At 36.8% G+C, this 18,699-nt stretch overlaps 2 protein-coding genes across 3 annotated transcripts; one reads left to right on the top strand and one right to left on the bottom strand.

Annotated features, from left to right (window-relative positions):
* Window positions 1–93: 93 nt before the first annotated feature.
* Window positions 94–18,313, bottom strand: LOC109039799 (phosphatidylinositol glycan anchor biosynthesis class Q). Of its 2 annotated transcripts, XM_019055467.2 has the most exons (7): window positions 17,142–18,313; window positions 16,451–16,586; window positions 15,582–15,726; window positions 14,679–14,871; window positions 14,086–14,200; window positions 11,816–12,047; window positions 3,729–3,902 (listed from the first exon to the last, which is right to left on the bottom strand). In XM_019055467.2, the coding sequence occupies exons 1-6, from the start codon at window positions 17,931–17,933 to the stop codon at window positions 11,854–11,856; spliced, it is 1,575 nt and encodes a 524-aa protein (XP_018911012.2). In that variant the 5' UTR covers window positions 17,934–18,313; the 3' UTR covers window positions 3,729–3,902; window positions 11,816–11,853. The 2 variants fall into 2 exon arrangements, with proteins under 2 accessions (XP_072152195.1, XP_018911012.2); XM_072296094.1 differs by lacking the exons at window positions 11,816–12,047; window positions 14,086–14,200; window positions 14,679–14,871; ... (1 more) ...; window positions 16,451–16,586; window positions 17,142–18,313 and adding exons at window positions 94–222; window positions 2,232–2,321; window positions 5,076–5,224 and having other exon boundaries at window positions 3,733–3,902.
* Window positions 5,350–15,728, top strand: LOC109039797 (uncharacterized). Its single transcript, XM_019055465.2, has 5 exons — window positions 5,350–7,436; window positions 8,749–8,948; window positions 10,251–10,380; window positions 10,673–10,795; window positions 14,061–15,728. Exons 1-5 carry the CDS (start codon window positions 5,606–5,608, stop codon window positions 14,072–14,074), a joined length of 2,298 nt encoding a protein of 765 aa, XP_018911010.2. The 5' UTR covers window positions 5,350–5,605; the 3' UTR covers window positions 14,075–15,728.
* Window positions 18,314–18,699: the final 386 nt, after the last annotated feature.

Raw genomic sequence — 18,699 nt, 5'->3', positions numbered from 1 at the left:
TCTTTTTTGTCAACCAATTTCAACAACCAGCATGCAAGGGCGTATTCTACTAAGAGACAGCTTCGAATTTGAAAAAAATAATAAAAATCGATGTAAAAATAGTCACATTTATTCAAAAGATGATGAAAAACTGTACAAAAAAAGGAGATTAGTCAAACAGTGCGAAGCCCATGTCATCATCAGAACCTTCAGACTCTTCTTTCTTCTCCTCCTTCTTTTCTTCTGCAATAACAAAAATAAGAGGAAATAGGTTAATAGTAGTTTTTTTTTTTTTTTTTTTTTTTTTTTTTGAAGAAGCACTCAATCTTTGACTCATAAAACAGTACTCCTCTCCAGATGAGAGATCAGTTTCTTGAATCGACCATGAAGAAATGTGCAAAATTTCAAGACTTTTACACCAGATAATGAAACCATTGCGAGTATTTTGATTTAACTGAGAAGTTGGTTTCTTCACATTGAAATTATCGTTTGAACATTCTTAAGTCATGCAATCCGTTGATTCTTATTTTTGATAAGTTTCAATTATACTGTTTTTCTAGTATGAACCAACTACATTCACTACTGGGAAAAAAAAAAACATTTCTCAGATCAAGTAAGAATCATCATTCAGCTCAGCCGAAAGATGGTGATTAATAACTTTCATCATCATTGAAATGGGCATTGGCAAGAAATTCGCAGTGGAAGATGAAAACACCAGTGCATGTACTATCGCCGAATTTAGTTTCGCGCATAGGGCGCTCCAAATCAAAGGTAAACTGTGCGACACTCACAGAGGAACGAGTGCGTCTTCATGAGAGCGTTATCAGGCAAAACGCCGCACTGTCGCTAAATAGTCACCAGAGACTCTGCGCGAAACTAAATTCGGTGATAGTACATAATTCAGAAGCATGAGGATAGTGAAGTGATTAGGTCAGGTGAAATCATGGGAGCAGTTTGACTTCACAATTTGATGAGCAAAATCAGGTGAAAATCAGGTGCAAAATAATAGGTAACCAGTTTTCATGGAGCGAATTTTCAATAAATGTACCAACTTCTCAAATATACCTAAAATGAATTATAATCACTAAGAAAATAAACAGGAAAACTAGCACAAAAACTCTCATCAGAACATCCTGTGATTATTTTTTCCATCATTGCTACACTGACAGGTTGATTTTGACTGTAGATACATCTCTAATTTTTAAACATTATCGATTTATGTGGATCCGAAATTCATCAGGTCAAAAAAGTAATGTTATTTCAGTAACATAAGCCGGATTGTGATTTTGAGAGCAGGTAATAGTGGCATTTAAAGGAAAGGGATGCTGGCTAAACCAAAGATTAAGACATAACTGCACCGTCGTAAAAACAGGTTTTCTACCTTGAATTACAGTTAATTATGGCTTTGAGATAAACTATTATCAAGAAATAAGAGAAAAGTGGTAAAGACTGATTGGCAAGAAATTTCAATGAGAGTATGAAGAGGAAGAGCGTTCTCATTACCATCACTGAATGGATCTAGCAAAAAATCTACGTTAGAGTTTAAAAAGAAAGACAGAAACCGCTCTTTCAATTATTTTGACAGTGAGAAATTAAATATGGAAATTCGTTCGCTTCTAATCGAATTGGTCAGGAAAGAATTGATGAATCTTTCAGGCAGGCAAATCTATAGAGTTGCCACACATGTATTTGGATTAGCTTTCTCTCTCATTGGAGTTGCTTAAGGTGATTCGTCAAGCTCAAGTGACACAGTCTAACTGGCATGCGATATATCGCATCAAATAGGTCAGAAATCTTGGCAGATTCTGAATTTATAGCGACAAAAAGAACGGTGATCCTAAAGAATCATTCTAAGCCCAAAAGTTTGCAAAATTCAGAGAGTTGAAAGCAGAATAGTGTTAGGGAAAAAACCTCCCATTCAATACAGAAATCAATAGCTTTTGGTAAAAATTCAGAATCTGCCAAGATTTTTGACCTAATCGATGCGATATATCGCATGCCAGTTAGACCGCGTCACTTGAGCTTGACGAATCACCTTAACGGAATTCAACGACAAACTTGATGGTTTTGTCCGACTTTTTCACAAAAGAAAACTACTGCAACCATTCTAAAATTCCTTGCCATTGCCCCATTCCCAATTTTCCCTAAATGTGGCAACCCTGCATAGCGGCACATGAAAAATACAACACCATGGAATATAAGGATTTGAATTAGGAGAGGAAGAGGCATCAGGTCATTGAGAATTACCATACCTTTCTTTTCAGCAGCAGGAGCACCACCGGCCGGGGCACCAGCAGCTGCGACAGCTCCACCAGATGGCATTGAAGCTAACTTCGTTTTTCCTGCAGGGCAAGGAAAAAAATTATGGATAAATTAGCCTGAATAGAAGCTTCCAAAAACAGCTTTGAAATCAAGTATTGATACCTAATAACTGCGACAGCTTACGAATATTGATTATTTACGAATATGATTCACAGAAAAAGCATATTTTTTTGTCAAATTACACTAGAAAGGGGGAGGAAAAGAATAGACAAATGACACATCAGAGATTGGCACCGTTCAACATAAATTTACATGGTAACCAATGGGACAACTGATGATTGATGCACCTAAATTGATATGACATTTGTCTATTCTGTTCTTTCCCCAGTTCTAGTCAACACAAATCTGTTGAAATTGGTAGAAAATTGTTTTGTGAGCGATTACATTGATCGCTATTTTAGAGTTATTGCAGCCCTTCATTTTACGGTTGCGATTCTTTGGCACATCTGAGTTATTAGATAACTGGCTGTGTAATTTAAATTGTAATACTCATAAAAATATAGGAGGGAGCATTCATTACACTATCAGAATCATGAGAGGTCAGCATGAAAGCTCTAAGACCCTCCGAAATAAATATTTTTTCATCACGTAGTTAATGAAGCTCTCGTTATCTGTTAAATACCCTCGACTGCGTCTGATTAGTGAATCAAAAATTCACAGACATTTTCTACACGACTGTCCTTCATACAATTACCTATAACTTTGGCTAAATGATCAAGCTTGATTTTAATGGTCGACATTGCATACACTGACAAGTTTGCTCTTCACATGTTAGGCCGACGTCATTGAAGTATTATTATGTATTTCATTAACAGATGAGTAAATACAAGGATGATCCTATATTTTCTAAATAGCGAAGGGAAAGAATCATAGATGAAGGACACCATCTATATCACGCACAGGGCCCAACTTCAGGCGGGAGAGACGAGATAGGTAGGGGGGTAAAGATACGCCTCCACCTGAGTGGATGCAGCCTGGTATGTCCGTGCAACTCCCATAGAAGGGGTATGGCCTCGCGTCTGTTTTCTCCAAGGGTAGTTCGCACTTGTAGAAATTCAATAGCACTCGAGGCTGCTAGCAGTATGACTGGACAGCACTACATGCGATCGGGTTGCCTGGCGTCTTGCCGAAACATCCAAATGCACTGTTTAGATTGTGTTTAGGGTCCACAGCAAATACATTAGCAGGGTAGCCATGGGAGTCCTCAAACAAAAGGCGAACCTGTTGATGGATTTGCTTCCTATCATTGCACAGAGAGTTTTCTGGATATAGAGGTGGGCTCTCAGGGAAGTGTTGGATATCCCTTCCATCATGACCAGTCTACCTGGTCGCATGGTCACGATGTTTTGAAACCCATGACTGTGATAATCAGTGACTCGTAACTTGGAGGACAAGAATAACTCTAACGAAATTATTTTAGCCCATAATTACCTTCAGCAATGATGGATTCAAGGTTCTTCCCCTTCAACTCATTCAAAACCTTCTGTAACTTGACGGAGTCAGATTCAATACCAACTGAGCTCAAGATTTTGTTGATGTCTTCTTCAGTTGGGTCTTTGGCAGCCAAAGAGGCTAATAAATAGGCAGCTACGTAACGCATTCTGAAAAATGAAGACAAAGATCCTCAATTGATCTAGACACCACTATTGTAAAAGATTTAAAGCTAACCTGACAAAGTAATTTAAGAGGTAAACATTTGACTCAGGGGCGATTATTGGGATGACATCGACTCTATGTCGCCGCTTTGTCGTGTAACGCCATCAACTGAGTCCCACTCAGTCGATGGCGCGACACGACAAAGCGGTGACATGGAGTCGATATCATTTCAGTAATCACCCCGTTGGTGCTATTTACTACAATGATAATTGTGTGATATAACAAGAGATAGAAGGCAGATGAATGACGGAGGATGAACAAGATGTTCTAAATTAACCTAAAAATAGTTGAACGAATTCCTGCTTAGCATTCCTGGCAATTGGAGAATGTGTGATACAAGTGATATCTCCGGGAAACAAAGGGAAGCTGCCGGGCTACGTTCGGCAGATTGCATCTGTTTCCACTCTTACCCGCCTATTTTCCATACGGTGACATACATTTGATAATTTATTCCTTCATTTAGAATGTGACTATGCCCTACAAATGTGTTTCTTTCCATAAAACTGGGCAAAATATTCAACTGAAAATTCCACACCCAGAATAAATTCACTCTCTCAAGTAAAAACATCAACTTTTCTAAGTCCTCCCTGTACGATCCCGTGTGTTCTCCGCAGTTACGAACATTACACCTCAAACCCATGACCAGGAATGCTGGGTAGGAATTGGATGAACCCTCTCAGCCACTACACAGCGTGTATTAGAATAAGTTCGGACGAGTTTTTAAGTAGTTTGCATTAGAGCGCTAGGCCAATGTAAGGAGAGATACTTCTGCTCGCTGAAAACTCTGTAGGCTTCTCAGCGCAGCTACACAGTACAGCGTGGTAAATTACATCTCAGCCGCAGTTGTGAACGAAAAAATACATTCCATTGAATGCTCGTAATACCTAGTAATCCCAATGGGAAATAATTACAAATAAGCTAAACATTAGATGATGGAAAACAAGGGTAGTTGAGAAAAACAGCGTAGCACGTGGCGACCACGACCTCGCCGCCTGTAATCCGGGTTTAAGTTAAGAATGAAAAGAATAGGAAGGGTTCAGGAACGAAATTTTAACAGAAACATTGAGTAGACAGAGTTAGTGGAGAACAAATAATAATTAATGAAAATAAAGACTTACTTTAAGTCTCAGAAGTTTTTCTGTGACACGAAACGTAAGGCTACCAAAATTTGACAGTGTACGAAATTTCAAGATGGTGGCCGAGGCCGACCGAAGGAGGAGAAGGAGCAACGAAGGAGCGCCTGTTCCAACTCCGAAGATCATTGGTCGTGACGTACAAATGACGTAGACTAGTATCAGCCAATGAGAAGCTAAATGTGTTATCACTTCCCACGCGTTATCAGTTGTTTTGTTTATACGTATATGTGCAGTTGATTTTTGTAACGAATTTATATTGTTTATATTTACAGTTTGTGGAAGATTTCGGTCGTAAGTAATCAGCAAGAAAGAATTTAATTTTTGCGCTCTAAGACACATTGCCACCGGCACTCCATTTAAATAATAAAATTTTATATTTTTCAGCGGAAACTACTTTTGATCAGAAATTCGCAGCTATGTTAGTGGAAACATAAGACATTCAGCTCCGCAAACCGAAACGTGTGGAATGATTATGTAAATAATATGTAGTAGAGTCAATTATTTTCTTTTCAATGGCCTCCTCATGTGTCAAAGAGACCACAATTTACCACTGTGACTCATCATCCATAATTGCCAAACCATCCAAAAAGCTGAAGATTTGCTCCAAACATGTTTTAAAAAATCCTTGCCAACAAAATAAATCACTCACGGAACATGAAAGTCCTATTCGGCCACATAAGACCAGTTTAGGATCCAAACAAGCTACAGATAAACAACCACATTTCAAACAGAAATTTCAAGAACTATGCTCTTCTTTTTCTGATAATGGAGCACTGAAAGATAATTGTGCCTTTTTAACAGAAGAAACTTCCCGTGACAACTTCTGCCATTCAGATTGCAAGGGAACATTGCTCAAAGTTCAAGCATCAAATGTCTCTCAGACGAGCAGCTCTCTCCAAACTTTGGGCCATGATTCTGGTTTTCTTAAACCCTCATTTGCCGCAGTCAATCGCAATTCAACTGGTGCTCAAATGAATTGTCAAAAAAGAGTCCCAAGCACGCAGATGAAGGAGTCTAAGCCTGTATTTATTACTCAAGCTCATTGCTTGTCGGATATATCAAATGAAAACCTCAATAAAAAATACTGCATATTCAAGAGAGAAAGTAAATTATCACCACGTCATGGTAACAAGAAAGTTCTTTCGACAAGTAGTGATAAAGAAAACCAGACCCTAAGTTCTTTTGTTAAAGATTTGAATACTGTGACTAACTCCAAGCCTTTTCCAAGGACTCAAATCCTCATCTCCAAGCCTGAAGAATTTCATAATCATCGCAAGAACCAGTTTGATCTGCTGCATACTTCTTTTTTACCCCTTGAGGAACCTATTGACAAGACGACCTCAAATACAGAGATCAATAAAGTTATTTTTGAAGAAAAGAAATCTCTGAATAAACTTGAGTGTTCTGAGCCAGATTTCTCACTTTCCGTCCAGCAGTCAGAGAGCTTAGAGGTGGCTGACACTGACCCTACTGTGGGAAAATGGAAGTCTCATTATTTCTCCCCAACCACTGCCTTTCATCAACTAAATTCAACAAGAGAATCAGCCGAAAAGTTGTCTCATTTAAAACCAGTATCAGATCATGAGAGGATCTCCTCTTTAATTTCAAAGATGCCCTCTCATGAACGAAGCATGTGCATGGATTCCACGATCAACTTAAATTTTGAAAATCAGAGCACCAGTGAAAAAGGTTTCCATGCCCTCAGTAAGGAAACTGCTAAATTTCCTTCAAATGAGTGTGACATTCTCTTCTCATCAGTTGCGGAATGGAAACATTTTTTTCCATGTGACAACAGTTGTGATGGGAAATCGAACAGCTCTGACTCAAACAGTCCGTCTGAATTGACAATTGCTACCAAAACGCACAATTTACCTGCTTCTAAGAATTTTCGGTCAGAAGCTAACGAACATAATTCCTATGTAAATCCAAGAACCAATTCAAACTATGGATCAAAAGCTTCACTCAAGAAAACCATTTGTTCGCCAAAGATATTTTCCAATTTGAACCTCGTTGCTGTAAAGGAGGAATCAATTCAACAACCAGCAGAACATTCCGATAACATTCAGCAATGTAAACCCAATGTAAATTACTTGAAAATATCGATGAAAGAATCCTGTTCTACTAATTTCAAAATTCCATCCCAGACAGTCAAACAGTCAGATACAGAAAACCAGGTGGCAGTGAAAAATATCACCAAACTATTCATCATAGATTTGCTAAGAGTAGCTCCGACTCCTCAAAGAAATCACTATCTGTTCAACTATAAAATTATCCACCGGGTGGATGTTTTTGGTGTTGTAACAGGAGTTCGATTGGTGGGAGATGATAAAGTAATATATGAAGGTGAGTTTTTTGTTGTTTTCAAGAATTCATTTCTTTTCAAGAAATATGTGTAGACTGCCGTATGGAGAGGAAAAACAGCACAATATTTTTTTGCGATCTACTAACAGAGTACCGAAAAGTTATATTTAGGCACAAAAAGAAAGTGTTTTAAAGGAGTTCTTGATGCAAAAATTCTCTCTCTTGGCCGTTTCTAAAAACTGCTGGATTAGCAAAAAATTTGAATTTTAGGAATTTTTCATCATGTATTTATAAATTCAATTGCCATTGAAAGGCGAGCACTGATCAATCGCTCCAAAAAGTGTACAAAAGCAATTTTCTTTCAGACATCAAGTTCTGATTGGCCTCTTACCTAAGAATGAAAGGTAAATTGTTCAATTTCTATGCTTTTTAAATAATTTAGTTCCCCTCTATCCAAAATTAGTCCATTAAATAAAAGTCAGAAACAACATTTGAGACTCAAGAAACAAATATTGAAATTCATTGTGGGTGGACGACTCCTTGAGGTGCCGCTTTTCAATGAACATTCTCAAGCTGGAAATTAAAATTTAGCGAAATTGACCTTTTTTAGAATTATTCATCCATTAATTTCGACAAGCATAGGTCTAATGATGTACTTTTATCAAAGTGAAAACAGCGCAAAAAATTTAATTTTGATCCAATAACTCCTTCAAGCTCCAACCCTATGCATCAAACTATGAAAAATGAAACCTGAAAAAGTCGTCTTCGGTACGCTTTCTTTTTAAGTATGTTGATCTGAAACCAAGAACCCATTATCCTCTCTATCGATTTACAAAATCCAAAAATTGTGTTTTTTTACCTCTTCTCCCTTTCCACGAAGCTATCACGGAACTGTCACAAATTATCCATCTCTCGCATGAAAGAAGCATCTCGACTGCACTGTTTCAATATTTTTTATTCATATTTTACTTTTTCATAGGGGAATCATTGCATGAATCTGTTTGAAATGCCTTGGAATTTTTTTTCACTTTTGTGATAAAAGAGATTAAAATTTTCAGACAAATTTGTAGGATGAATCCTCCCATAAAAAAATTTAATGTTCAGGGAAATACTGAGACAGCAGAGACGAGATGCGTTCCTTTGAGCGCAGAACAATGTTAATCTATCTATTATACAATAAAATGTAATCTACTCAATTATTTTTATTCGCGTTTTTTATATTCTTAAAGGTAAATAGTAAAATTAAATCTCTCTCGAAGAGATAAAATAAATGATTCATCAAAATAATAGTTTCCCCATAAGATTGTTGAAGATTCAGTGTAACTAATCTCTCATTTCATGTTCTTAAATATAGTGGATGATGGATCTGGAACTATAAGTTGCGTTCACAGTCAAACAAGATTAAAAGCAAAAATACAAAAATTGAATTATCTCCTAAGTTCAAAGAGAAGGGATGAGACTTTAAACAATGAATCATTGAATCAAACGGAAATCACCATCGCAAACAATTCCACCAAAGAGAAAAATTCCGATGAGGATACTGCCCTAAGAAAGGTAAGATGTACATCAAAATATATTCAGGTGGTGTTTACTAAAGTATGGAGTAATTTTATTAGCTCAGAGGAGGCTCCACTTTTGAAGATTTATTTATTAGTTTTTATACCTTTCCTTAACTTTTAAGACAAGGAACTTTCAAGCTCATGCCCCTAAAAATTCTTTAAAAAAATAATTATCAGGAAATGTAATGCAGCTGCACTTTGAACAGAAAAAATGTGATGAAACTGTGTAAAAAGCCATTTAGACAATCATGAAATGCAAAAGGGAAGTGATAATACCACACTTTGTTGTCGAAAGCAAGAAGACTGTCGTTTCATTTCACAATCGTCGTTTTTTCCCAAGATAGAATTATCCAAAATGAAATGATTGCTTCATTTTTTTAGTACCTACAGGGTCCTGATAAATGACACCAGTCATTCTAAAATGTTGAAAGATGCTGGTGGTTCTTATGCTGACTGTCCTATAGTAGCAAATCTTTTTGAAGAAAGAACTGAAAAAATCTGAAATGGAGTTTCAACAAGCTTTCTTAGGACAGCAGTACTTTCTTCTCTTTCGTTTAAGCAAACAATGAGCACTTTCAAAGAATTTGAGGCCAAGCCTTGTCAATCGCAGCTCATATTATCAGTAAAGGTTAGGTGCTGGACATTTGTTCTTACATCTGGGACCTTCCACTTGCCGCGAAACAGTTAATAGGAGGTTACAAATACATCCTTTTACTTAGCTGTATTTTAAGTCTGCTAATTTTTTCCATCATTAAGTTCATAGTACATATTGATGGCCGAAATGCAAGTCAACGTATCTCTGTTTGCGACGTTGCAGACTTCTTGTCATACTTTCTTTTTTCTTTAGAGAACTAGTCTACACATTTTCTTGAAAACTACCTTGATTTTTCCTCTCTGTTAGCAGAATATTCTGCACAACTTTCAAGCTGTCAAGTTGGCTAAATTCGCTTTGAAAACATGAAATAGAAGCGGAAATTTTAAAACAAGGCAATGGAGTTACATGGTTTTGCACTTTGACCATCAACATATTCCTGTGACTTATGAATCAAAATAAATTGAAAATGAGGCGAAACGACTCGGCGCATTTGTATTTTCAAACGATTCAATAAAAAAAAAAAATAAAATAAAATAAATCATGTGACTGATTATCAAGTGAATCATTATAAAAAAATGTATAGCTTTCCACAGTGCAAACTGAATCCCTCATCAAATAAACCTTACATTTCAGGAGAATCATCAAAATTGACCAATTTTGAGTTTCAAGTCTTTGAAGAATATTTCCTTTTTTTTCTTACAGTTCCAACTTTGTATGGAGAATCATAGTGCAAGATGTGAAGAATTTATTTTCCAAATTGGTGACACAATTCAAGCTAAGGGAGTCCTGTATGATTTTAAAGACACTATAAGTTTTTATGCCTACAACATTCGTATCCTTTTGTTTGTCAATATTATTTATTATTGTTATGTAAAAGTTTTCTACTCCTTTCAGTGAAAAAGGTGAATAGACAAGTCAGAATCATTCCATAGTCTGCAATTTTTTCTGATCTAAAATAACTACACAAAAAAAAAAAAACTAGTTCTAGTGGTCTAGGGCACCCTTTATTATGACTGTAATATAATACATAGCTACCTTGGTACATTTCTGAGCCCTCCTTATTTATTCTTTGGGTTCTCTAGGACAGCTTTAATTTTTTGTGAATTCCTTAACTTTGATCACAGGTAAAGTAGTAAACATAGAGGAAGAAACAGTCAGATACTTGCAATTGGCTGCTCTTTACCAGACTATATTCTCAGAATCAAGGATGATTGTGAAACCCGAAGTTACAGCTATTGAAGACACTGGTGAGTAGTCTTAAAAGTTTCACAATTTTTGTGATTTGAACTGCTTGCCTATTTTCTTCCAATGTTAACATCGATGAAAATTCATTATTTTCAATCACTTCAAGTCATCATTTGTAGAATCTAATCATGTATGTTGTCAAACTTCAACACCCATAAAATTGATTTTTGCAAGTGATTTTTTGGGTCCTGTCTCACTTTGACATGGAGTACAAATCGGACAAGTCGATCAGAGGCAAGACGGTTCAATTTCCGTACCTTTTTCCTTCTACCATGGCTATAAAGAGGAAATCTTACCCAATCCGCCTCACCCGCAACATATGCCCAAAATTTGCATATTATTCCAGTATAATGTACACTTGAAACTCATTTGGTTTTAAGACAGTCAACTTTCATTCTAGAAATATATTGTCTAAGCCCTGCAAAACTTAACAGTGAGGGAACAGCATTTGATGACCATGTAAGGGACGTCTGAAAATTTTTCTCCCCACTTTTTAATGTTAGAACCATTTAATATTTTTTGATGGATTCTCTTGCTTAAATGAGAGGCTTGGAGGACAACGCGCATAAGTGCTGTTTTTGCTATTTCGAAAAATACGAGTTTGAAGTTTCGAAATTACTTGGATCCTCATAGCTGAAAAAACGTACAAACTGACTTTTTGTTGCTTAAAAATTGGAATTTGAGACCGAATTTTTCACAGGATATGCATTAAGACTAGTTTCCTTGAACTCTTAATTGCCTATCTCAATTTTTCCAAAAACTGTGCTTATGTGCCTGTCCTTTAAGCCCCTTAAATGTATGTTTTTGAGCTTTGTTCCCAGTAATGATAAGAAAAATACTATAGTACAAATTATTTTAATGAAAATTATTAAAACATAGTTAAAACCGGGAAATTATCTTGTCACTGTGTTAGTTCTTCGAACCCACTCTTAGACTAGTTCTGAATTCAATTGCTTGTACTATTCAATTTTGATTATCTTAATGAGGTATTTAATAATGTATAAAAAATGTATTATATTAACCTTAAAAATTTATGAGGAACTTAATCTTTCACATTTTTCTATATGGTGTAAATAAGTCGTCCAAATGCCAGGCTTCGAATTATGTGAGGCCAGTCCACCTGTCGGGGAAATTTCACTGCATCAGGTATACTTGATTTGATAATGGACCAGAGTGAAGTGGTAACTGGAGCAATGCTGAGCACAACATGGTTGCTGTGAGAGTTGATTGACTTTGGTCTCAGGTCAAAGGAATCTGGAATATGCAAATAAAATTCATGTCATATGATGAAGAATGATTAAATGGACTGCATTTTGCAACCTGGAACTACAATTTCTGGCTTATCTACAAAACCACTCATGCACATAGGAAAACTAATGGTGCTCATGTTGTTTCCAAACTAAGCCAGAAATTATAGTTCCTAATTGCAAAATGCAGTCAAAATGGACTGATTCAGCCTCACTATGTAATACGTAGCCTAAAATTTTTTTCATTTTACATGATTGGCAAACGTTTTAGAAAAATTCTTATTCAAAAGAGCCAAAAAGTGGTGTTTTTTAGCCCCTTTTTGTATACCCGAGTGGGTCAACGGGACAAGGCTCAAATGAAAGCTTATGGTAAGGCAAACTTCCATGTAAAGTATCAACTTGAAGTGACCCCTCGTTTAGGCTGTACAGCGTTGCCAATTTTCTATTTTTATGCGCTATACTCAAGGAATACTGGATCATCATGGTTCAACAGGCTAGTACACCCGAGTTGGTCAACAGGACAAGGCTCAAACGAAAGCTAATGGTAAGGCAAACTTCCAGGAAAAGTTTCAACTTGAAGTGAAACCTCGTTTAGGCTGTACAGCGTTGCCAATTTTCCATTTTTATGTGCAAAAATTGAGGAATTCTGGATCACCATAGTTCAACAGACTAGTACACGCGAGTTGGTCAACGAGACAAGGCTCAAACGAAAGCTTATGGAAAGGCAAACTTCCAGGAAAAGTTTCAACTTGAAGTGAAACCTCGTTTAGGCTGTACAACGTTGCCAATTTTCCATTTTTATGTGCTAAAATGAAGGAATTCGGGATTAATAGTCCATTGCATCATAATTAAACAGACTAGTGCATCGGTCTACGAGCTAAATACTACCCTGAGATGTGGGCGAGGCTCTTTAGTATGTGAGTATATTCTTCATAATGTAAAGTAGATTCTTAGAGAGTTTTAATATGTTATGTTCTTTTGTTTTCCTATAAAAACAAAATAAAGAGTAAATTAGGTATTAAGGAAAGCAAATTGGACCTCATTTTTTGATCTGAAACTACACTTTCTGGCTCATCTGTAAAGCTTAGGTGCATGGGGAAACAAATGGTACAATGCGTTGTTTCTAAACTGGGCCAGAAATTTTATTTCCGAGTTGCAAAATGTAGTCTACTTAACTGAATCTAGTTTTTGTGCAAATGATGAGAGGATGGTGAAAAAAGAAGAATTTTTTTAGGATCCATAAGATGATTAAAAACAGTTGAATCAAAAAATTTGGAGAATATCCAGCCTAAATTGTCATTCTGCAATCTTACATTCAGGGCCATTCAGTCTGTTCGAGAGGGTCAACTTCCAACTACAATTTTTACATGCACGATGGACGAATTCAGGTTCCTCCTTGACACCTATAAAATCCTATATGTACTAAATGTATAACACAGTTGGATTATCTCTTACTCTATTTTTTACACAAGTAAGACTCATACCAATGCATGAGGGTCACAGGAAAACTAAATTTGCCTGTAGCATGACAAAAATTTTTTTTTAAATCAAGTATTGGAACAAAAATGTCTTAATTGCAAGCTGCAGCCTTGATGAAAGCATCTTAAAACTCGACAGGCAGGTTCTTTATCTCTGATAAGTCATTCAACCATAAATAGACAGAGATAAGATAAGACCGTAGGTACAGCAGACTTCTTTAAAATCTTCCCATATTCACAGTGGCTGCATTTATATTAATAATGAAAACAGGTGTTATCATTTTACTGAGGGCAAAAGAGTACGAAAGTCAGAGAGCTACTCCAAAGTATGTTAGGATTAAAATCATAATTTTTTTTTCAAAATTTTTGGCATCATCAATTCTAAAGCATTGAATTTGGAGGTTGCCATAAAGCGCCAAAATGTAAATTCTAACATCCTGGGTTGTTAAATCTCTTTACAAGCTTTTGCTTTTCTGTCAACGACTAATGATGAGAAATTATTTCAGTTGTACTCATACAGTGTTTTTCGCCTTCTTCCTCAGATCATTGTGAATGAAGAATACTTACTGGCCATTCGTGAGCTGTTGAAGAACCATTGAAATGTAACGAAGACTGGAAGGGTCTGCAGGAGAAGGTTGATTCGTGCCAATAGACCTCCCACTGCCACCAGTATCATTCGCAACTAACAAAGAAAAGACTTTCATTATCGTCTCCATAGTTTAAGGTGAAGTTCTCATGAACTTTTTTTGAGATTTTGAGAACTCAGAAGTTAAAAGAGTGACAAGTTCCTAGATTAGTGTTAAAAGATCAAAGTTGAAAAATTATAAAAAACGAATGTCTATGGATTTATGGGTGGTTTCGGATTCACTTTTTTGCTTTCTCTCCCCCGCAAAATTTCTTCAACCTTTTATTTCATTCGTTGAACGAGCTCCGTTTTTGTGGCTCCTTTGCAAGTTATGATAATCATATTAGTGATTTCGGCTTTTTAAACATATGACTGCAAATTTCATAAGGATACTGTATGTTGTCTATTGATCATAATATCAATTCCGCTTAAAGGAACTTTATATCAAAATTCAGGGGACCATTTATCACCAAAACCTCAATTTTCAGCAGATTTTTTTAGCCAAGTGTTTTACCCCTGAGATGAGAATACTTACAATTGCAAACATTAAATAATATACAAAGGTGGTTGGTAGAAGGAAAAGAAGAATCGTGAATGCCAAAGTTCCTAAGAACAATGTCTCAGTGGTATAGGGATCTGAATCCACTTGTCCTGGCTCTGGATTTCGCTTGCGCCCAATCATCACCCGCAGGAGGTAGAATAGGAATGTTAATTGGAGATTAAACAACCTGATAACAAATGCAAGAAAAAATACCTATTACTACTTTAAAAAAGTATTTAATACAAGAGTTGAACGGATTACATGATGTCCATGAGCATTAAATCATTCATCGATGAAAATTTAGGATAATAAAAGGAGAATTTGTAAAAAGTAGAACATCTAATGAGACACGGAAGTAAAGGAAAGAGGCAGGGCAGATCTGTCATGCTAAGAAAGAACGCCGTATGAACATTCAAGAGTTGCCAAATTGCCCCGAATAAAACATGTATTTTTGAAAACAATAATGCGTATTCATCCTTGAGAATTACAAGCAAAATTGTCTAAAAGATTTAAGAAAAAAATTCCAAGGAAATTAAGTTTTTATTGAAGGAGATGTGGTAATGTCTGAAGGTTCATAATGCGTTCTGCCTTAGCACGGCAGAGATGAGGAGATGGTTAAAGTGTGTCAAACTCAGAAACCTGGTTTTCATCTCCTCACACTCTCAAGTCTCATTAGAAGCCTCAATGAAATGAAAATGTCTTGAATAAGATTTAGATGAGCGGCTTACTGTCAGTTTTGAAGTTTTAACATCATTCATTCTGGGCATTCCTTCTCAATACCACATTGATTCAAGATGACTAATAGTTATTTAACATAGATATTTTCTTGGTAATACAATACATTACATTATCTAACAATATTTTTAAGGAAAATATGAAACTAACAAAAATGCAAACCTGGCAGCATAAACGTAAATGCAGTAGATGTGAAAACTTGTAAACATTAGGAGATCGGATAAGATTGAAATTTGAAAAGATAATCCAAGTAAACCGATTCGCAAGAAGGCTGCATAAATTATCTCTAGCCCTGGTCGGGTGACAACTGCAACATACATACAGTGGAAGGTAAGAAAAAAGTTATGACGTCATGTCGGAATTTTTGTCTATAATCGTAGAGGTGTTGTAAACCAAACTCTCGTCTAATGAATGTCAGTCATCTCTCCCACATTTTATGAATATGGATAAATAATTGATGAGAAAAGGGAGAGGGAAGAGTGGAGGGTGTTAATGAAGATAAATTTACGAAATGATTTTGATGCATCTGTAGTTTGTTAGCTGTGAGCGAGCTCTGAACAGTCATGTGCCTAGGTTCCCACTGAGCACTCGCCCATGGGACTAAGAGGGGGCTGCTGGTTACTAACGTACCTAACCTTGTGAGTCACTCCGCCGTAAAAGTATTGAGCGAAAGTATACTGTGGACTGGCGTCAAAAAAATTGCAGGAAAGAATGTTTAGTGTTCAGCAAGGGTTCGTGCTATTTGATTGAACGAGTCTTCATTTTCATAGTCAATTAACAACTTTGGATGATCCTCCTAATTTTGGACATTCGTTTCCATTTCAATCATGCACTTAATTTCTTACATAGCTCAATACTTTTACAGCGGAGTGACTCACAAGGTTAGGTACGTTAGTAACCAGCAGCCCCCTCTCAGTCCCATGGGCAAGTGCTCAGTGGGAACCTGGGTAGATGACTGTTCAGAGCTCGCTCACAGCTAGCAAACTACAGATGCATCAAAATCTTTAGAATAAAAATATATTACTACTTGCCTAAAAAGGACCACCAAAGATTGACATGGTATAGATAAAACTGTCCAAGCAAATTTGTTAACGGAGCATTCAATTTAAGTCCAGCAGGGCTTCCCATCAACCAGTGAATAATGATGCGCAACTTCATAACAATATCCTGAAAACAAATTTTGGAGAAAAAATTTAGATGCAATCTTTTACAAAAATTTAGTAAAACTTCATATTTAGTCTTCACATTGTGAAACTCTGTCCACCTCAAATAACTTTCTGTAAAGAGGGAGAAAAATCTTGCTCTATCAAGAAGAATCTGATGTGAAAATTGAAGGTTCAATAGGCAAAAATATGGGTTGCAGAACAAGATCTTAGCTAGGATGAAACGCCACATGTGTCCCTAGCCTAGGGATAGAAGACACAGCATGAGGCACACTCTCTTTTTTCGTCACAGCCTATCAACAGGACCCTTTGGTTCAAATAGACCGGAGACCTAAAACCCTCTAAACCCCCCCCCCCCCAATCCTCCCTCTGTGGAAATCTGCCATTTCCCCAATGGACCTCATGAAATTCAATTAATTGGGCATGGTTTTGATTCAGTTGTGAATTTACACTACTTAACCCATCATCCTTAAAAATTTTACAATGAAAAATAATCCTAATACAAACATTATGTATCCAAGTAGTTTCTAAAATGTTGCTAAAAAGCAATAAATGGTACCTCTGACAGATTCGCCATCAACTGGAACAGCTCATCATTTGTAAAATTCTCCATCAGGTAATAAAGGGTCAAGATTCCCAAAATTGAATCCAGAACTCTCCCGAAAATGTAGTTTCCTGCTTTGAGAGTGAGTTTCTTCTCCGTAACATACGTTGATATACACCAGATGACATTTTCAAGGAAGCAAATGAAACGACAGCAGATCCAGAAAATTTTCAAAACAGGAAAAAGCTTCTGAGAAATGCAGAGAACAGGCTTCAATAGTCTTAAAGTATAAGACAGACATTGCAGTAAAGTAGAACGGGGAAAATTTTCTACAGAGCTATTCCGGATAGTATCATGCTTCAAGTCTTGTAACAGGCTGGTTAAAATTTTAAGGTGCTCCACATCCTCTATTTTGCCTGTGATTTTGCTTGGACTGGCAGAACATTCCAACAATTCCGACGTTAAGAAGGCTTGAGGGTCATAAATGATTGATATGACTGATGAACAATCGCTGAGTAAATTCCTATTATGCCCAATTGCATGATGTATTAGGAGCTCTTGATTCAGTAGCTGCACTTGGAGCCAATGTCTCTCTGAAGAGAACTTGAGTTCACCATTATTGTCAGGTCCGAAAGATCCCAAGTATTTCAACCCGGTTTTCGATTTAAGTGGAGATCTTTCTTCATTATGTCCTAAAACATAAAAGACAGTTGATCCTTCTGCCAGAGTTTGAACTATTCCATATAGAAAACCATTACGTGCTTGATAGAGATCACATGGTAAGAATATGATTGCTAATTTCGTCATAGGTTCGATAATGCCTGCAAGCACATTCAATACAGTTATGTCTTCTTGACTGACCTGTTACCCTACAATCTTTAGTTATGATCGCAGCAATTTGATTATCACTCATGCCCACTCGAAAAGAAGGGATCCGGACACATTTAAAGCAACTTGCGGGGAACAGGGATTCTTGATTCTTCACTTCTTCAGGTCAGTCCTGTTCTAGGAGGATATAAGTAGAAGATGTAATATCGTTTTCCTCAAAATGGGTACATGCGGTTGCGGTAAACTGAGAAACCGGACGTGGAAAAATAAACATTGGGTTAGCTGAAAACACTTTTGTCCACTTTTTATCACTTAAAATCACTTATCAGCAGTGGCCCTTATCAAACTTTTGTTTACGTCTGACGTCTATGGAGAGGGAGAACCTGGAGAACCTACTTGGGGAAAAGCAAAAGCCATGTTTGTGCCGCACTTCCCTACTCCCGGACTGGCATACTTTTTTTTTTAAAATTAACTTTTTGGAAGGGCAGAGTGACCTAAGCTTTTAAGAATTTTTCAGGCTTTTCTAACTAAGTCCAAGAAATCCCATTCGGAAAACGTTAAAAATGGGACCCCTTTCAAAACGGTATTTTTGGCGGGCTCTTTAGAAATTAGGCGTGATGTAAAAATGTACATCGGTGTACCAGCCAATGAGAATAAGGCTTGCTTGTGACTGCAGGACCCAACTTTGTCACGATTTTCGCTTATGACCTAGGTTTGCCGCCGCCGCCGCCGCCGCAAGCTGTTC

The sequence above is a fragment of the Bemisia tabaci genome, chromosome 2 (assembly GCF_918797505.1).
Source record: "Bemisia tabaci chromosome 2, PGI_BMITA_v3".
NCBI classification, from domain to species: Eukaryota; Metazoa; Arthropoda; class Insecta; order Hemiptera; family Aleyrodidae; genus Bemisia; species Bemisia tabaci.
The sequence above is the reverse complement of the archived record's forward strand: the minus strand, read 5'-3'. Positions and strand labels throughout refer to the sequence as shown.